Below are 5,414 nucleotides of genomic sequence, written 5' to 3' on the forward strand. Positions count from 1 at the left end.
TTGCTTCCAGAATCACAGCAACTCACAAGCCACCACAGTACGACAAACTGACAGAGGAGTGGTGGAACATATTCCTTGATTCTGCCATCCCACCCCCTCAGGCAATATTTACAAGTTTTGAGCTTCCTAGCAGTGTGGAATCCGGTAGTAAGCTCAAAACCTGTAAATACTGCCTGAGGAGGAAAAGAAAATCAAAATTAGATCTGAATTAAAAGCATATCCCTTTAATTCAGATCTAATTTTGATTTTTTTCCCCCTCAGGCAATATTTCCAAGTTGTGAGCTTACTGCCTGATTCCACTGTGGGAAATGGAGCAAGTGCTGCTTGTAAATGCTCAATTAACTCAGCAATCATTTTAATGGCTAATGGCTGACATGAATATCCCTTAGCACTGAGGTCCACAACTGGGAAAAGCGAATGCTCCTGAAGAAGAAGGACTGGTGCATTTTAATTGTGCTGTTGGCGAAGAATGTTAAGTGTAACTATGGACTACCTGGCTCAAGCGTGGCAACGATAGTGAGGGTTGGCCCAGGATCTGGCAGTGTTTCATTCTGCTGTGCATAAGGTCACTATGAGTTGGCACCGACTCAATGGCACTTAACAACAACAACGGACTACCAGAAATAAAAACAAAATTATCTGTCTTGGAAGAAGTACAGTCAGAACGCTCCTAAAGAGGTGAGGATGATGAGACTTGATTTTTTTCGACTTTCTTTTGATGTAGTTCTGAATTTTCTATCATGTATCATTTTAACATTATTCCGGAGAGACTGTCCTATACTTTTCTAATCACAGTTACTTTATATAGTGTGTTTTTAGTGAAATTTTACACAGCAAATTAGGTTTCCATTGACCAATTTCAACACAATTTGTTCAGTGACATTGGTTACACTTTTCAGTGTGTCAGCGTCTCATTTTTTCTGTTTTGTTTTTGCCGGTTCTAGTCATCTAGTTTTCCTGTCCCCTTTTTCTCCCATCTTTGCTTTGAGTGAATGTTCACCATTGGGTTTCCTGCAAATGATTTTTCAAAGAAGCACTGTAGTCATGGAGTGTATTGTTTATGAGCTAATCTAGTGACTAAAACATGACCTCATGGTTCAAGGCACAGAACATCTCGGAGCAGTATCCTCAGGCAATCCTTCAGTTTCAACTAGTCCGGGAAGTCTGAACTTTTTAAGAGTTTGAGTTCTGGTTTATATTGTGCTCTTCTTCTATCAGGATCCATTGATTATGTTCCAGACCAGAATGGTTGGTACTGGTAGTCAAGCACCATCTAGTTCTTCTGGTCTCTGGGCAAGTGAGGCTGGACTTTGTGTCAACTATTAGTCTTGTAGTTTCTTCTCTGAAACTTGCTTTCTCTTTCAATCCTGACATGTAGAGACCAACAGTTTTATCTTAGATGGATGCTCACAAACTTTTAAGATCCCAGGTGCTGCTCACCAAATGCAAACGTAGAAAATAAGCTTTACATACTATATTATGCCAATTAATCAAGTTGTCTCATGAGACTAGGGTCCCAGGCCTTCACACCTGGTAAACAAATCCCATGAGGAATAAGTCTAGGCAGTAACTAGGTTTGTGCCTCCTATGTGCTTTATTGCAGATGAACATATATACACATGCATATATAGATGTATTTATGTGCCTGTTTATATCTATGTATAAATACGTATAAATATACATAAACAGGCACATAAATACATCTCTATATGCCCACATATGTATACATACATATACATTTGAAAAAAATCCTGGTGTGGTATAGTAGGCTAAGCACTGGACTACTAACCACAAGGCAGTTCAAACCATCAGCCGCTCCTTGGAAACCCTATAAAGGGTTGCTGTGACAGCACATGACAACATACACTTGTAAGCACACACACGTAACAACATACACATGTACACACACATACAACACACGTGCACACATACATGCATACATACATGCAATGTATGCATGCAACACATACGCATACACACATGCAATAACATACACACGAACTCATAACACACATGTAACATACACGTGTACACACACATGTAACAACTTACGCATGTATGCATACAGACATACACTTGTGCGCATACATACATACACATGTAAGCACACTCCTGTTTCTTAGTTGTTGAGCAATTGCATACATGGTAGCATTTCCCAAAAACATCCTTACATTCTTCTTACTGACATCATTGACCTTGGTCAAGCTGTGTACCCTTCACCCACATTTGATATTATACTGAGGTCACCTTTTAATTAAAAAAAAAAAAATTTGAGACAAGTGTTTCATTCATAGGTTTTCAGCCACAATCTCTCTCTTTCTTTAACAGTGAAAGCACATAAGGCTCTACCTTTTCTTCTGAGTCTGATGTCAGCTGCAATTCAGGCGTTTTACTCTATCATGTTCCTGTAGTGATTTTTGAAAAAGGTCTATAATTGTAGTTTGAAACCTCTTTGATTCATGTGTGATTCAGGAAGCACTATGTACATGCTAGGCTTAAAAAATAGTTGGATTTAAAAGATTTAGTCTTGCCATTAATTTCCATTTTTATTACATTCAGATATGAGAATATACCTTCTAAATTCTTTTGGCAATTTTGGAGTTAAGTTTGCTCTGTGCCATCCAAACACCAACTAGAAATGCTTTCTATATTATTTTCAACTCTTTATTCCTAGCATTAAAAAATATAAAACTAAAGGAAAAATGTGCTAAAAGTTTTATTACAGAAGAATGTTACCTGAAACATATCTGTATCTTTATCATGTGTGTACTCCACCACCACCGTCTGATTCCTTGACAGAGTGTAGGATATGCTGTGTTGACCTTTGCAGCTGATAGCCTGATAATAAAATACAAAAACACAAAAGCCCATTAAAATTTCACTCAATAACTTATCACTCTTCTACTTGTAGTTAGATAGTGTAGTGGTTATGAGTCAGGCTACTAATCTCATGGTCAGGGGTTTGAAACTACCAGTGGTTCCGCGGGACAAAGATGAAGCTTTCTGTTCCTGTAAAGATTTATAGCCTCAGCAACAGAGTCATTATAAGTTGGAACCAACTCCACGGCACACAAACCACCACCATCGCTTGTAGTTAACAGTCATGCTTACCATCTCAAACCAGGACAAGCCAGTATTTTCCTAATAATTAGATCTTGCCCATGTATTCTGTGTCCTGAATCATAGACCCATATCATAATTTTAAATTTATTAAATATTCGACCTATCTTTGCCACCACTCGTCTGTCGGTTTGTTGTACTGTGGTGGCTTGCATGTTGCTGTGATGCAGGAACATATGCCACCAGCATTTTAAATACTAGCGGGGTCACTCAGGGTGGACAGGTCTTAGTGGCACTTTCATATTAAGACAGACAAAGAAAGAGAGGTGCACTATTTCTGAATGTTTAGCCACTGGAACCCTTATGAACAGCAGTACAACACTGTAAGATGTAAGTGCTGAAGATGAGCCTCTCAGGTTGGAAGACTTTATACAATTGGGGAAGAGCTGCTTCCTCAAAGCAGAGCTGACTATTATACAGTGAATTATCTAATGTCCTTTCTAGCCACAGTCTGTAACTCCCACCAAAGGACTCTTTTTATGATGGGTCTGAGTAAGACAAGGTGGGAGAAGACACTGATGTTGTTGTTGTTCAGTGCCGCTGAGCCCGTATAACTTGAACCAGTGACCTTGTGGTTCAAATCTACTTTGCAGTCCAGCACATTAGCCCATCAGCAACACACCAGGATTACATGATTCAACTGTGGATGTTAACAGAGTAAACTGTATTTGTGAAATTTAGAACTTCAACATGAGTTTAAAATGAGTCATCTCAGACATAGGAGAGGGGGAATCTCACTACCATCAAAAGAATAAGAGCCAGGAGTAGTGGGTGTCTTTTAAACTCCAAGATCCCTGCACAACAAACTTTCTCCAGCCAGGGACAGAAAGCTGTGATACCAGAGGAGTGGCAGAGGAGCAGCGGCAAAAGCAGAATCAAGAACCAGAGCATGAGACAGAGCAGTGGACGTCCCGGACCAAACAGCAACTGAGTGGCTTTAGGCAGGAAGCTTGTTTGTAGAGTGGGGTGCTTCTGGGCACTTAAGTGGGGAGCTAGGTTTGCTGAACCACAGAGCTAGAGCTGAGCCAAGGCTGAGGCTTATGGTGGAGTGGTGTGTCCTATGGGCATCGATCAGCAGCTCACTGGCACATCTACGCCTTGAGCATTTCTGATCCCCATTGTAACCTGTTAGCTTCCTTAATAAACACCGTAACTCTGAGCATGGTGTCTGAGTCCTCTGTGGCCACTGCAATGGACTGTTGAGCCCAAATAAGGAATAGGGAGGTATGAGGGAGGAATGGTTGGTGATTATGCAAATAGAGTAAAGCTTTCAGGACCTTTATTTGATGGGGGTGGGGTGGGGAGCACAACTCAAAATGAGGAGAAACAGCTGCAAACATCATTAATTGGTACATGGAATGTGTTAACTGTGACTGTAGGAAAACTGGAAGTTTATCAAAATGCAATGGAACACATAAAGACAGATATCCTAGGCATTAGTGAGTTGAAATGGACTGGTATTGGCCATTTTAAATCTGACAATCATGGTTTACTAAGCCAGGAGCAACAAATTCAAGCGGAATGGTATAGAATTCATCATCAAAAATGCAATTTTAAGATCTCTCTTGAAGTTCAACCTTGTCTTTGATTGGATAACAACCATCCTCCTACAAGGCAGACAAGCTTATTCCACTGTTACTCAAATTTATGCAGCAACCACTAAAGTCAGTGATGATGAAACTGAAGAATTCTACCAATTTCTTCAGTCTGAAACTGATCAAACTTGCAATCAAGATGTTTTGAAATTTACTGGTGATTGGAATGAGAAAGTTGGAAACAAACAGGAAGGACCAGTAGTTGAAACCGTGGCACTGGTGATAGAAACGATGCTGGAGTTCGCATGATAGAATTTTGCAAGACCAGTGACTTATTCCTTGCACATAATTTTCTTAAACAACATAAAGGGTGATTACACATATGGATCTCACCAGATGGAATACACAGAAATCAAACTGACAATATTTGTTGGAAGAGACGGTGGAAGAACTCAATATCAAAAGCCAAAACAAGGTCAGGGGCCAACTATGGAAAACCCATCAACTGCTCATATTCAAGTTCAGATTGAAGCTTAAGGAAATTAAAACAAGCCCACAAGAGCCAAAATCTGACCATCTCATGAACAGATATGATGCATGACCAAAGGCCAGAAAAACTGTGGGAAGACATCAAGAACACAATACAGGAAGAAGGCAAAAGATCATTAAAAAGACAGGAAAGAAAGAAAAGGCCAAAATGAACATCAGAAGAGACTCTCAAACTTGCTCTCCAGCATAGAGATGCTAAAGCAAATGGAA

General features: G+C 39.9%; 1 protein-coding gene across 1 annotated transcript in view; it reads right to left on the bottom strand.

The window, feature by feature from the left end:
• PELI2 (pellino E3 ubiquitin protein ligase family member 2) overlaps positions 1-5,414 on the bottom strand; it is a 267,800-nt gene that overhangs the window by 15,800 nt on the left and 246,586 nt on the right. Inside the window, exon 3 of the mRNA XM_006864615.1 lies at positions 2,737-2,838. Within this exon, the coding sequence (XP_006864677.1) occupies positions 2,737-2,838 (102 nt within the window). The remainder of the gene's footprint in view (positions 1-2,736; positions 2,839-5,414) is intronic.

This window comes from Chrysochloris asiatica, unplaced genomic scaffold, assembly GCF_000296735.1.
Source record: "Chrysochloris asiatica unplaced genomic scaffold, ChrAsi1.0 scaffold00067, whole genome shotgun sequence".
NCBI lineage: Eukaryota > Metazoa > Chordata > Mammalia > Afrosoricida > Chrysochloridae > Chrysochloris > Chrysochloris asiatica.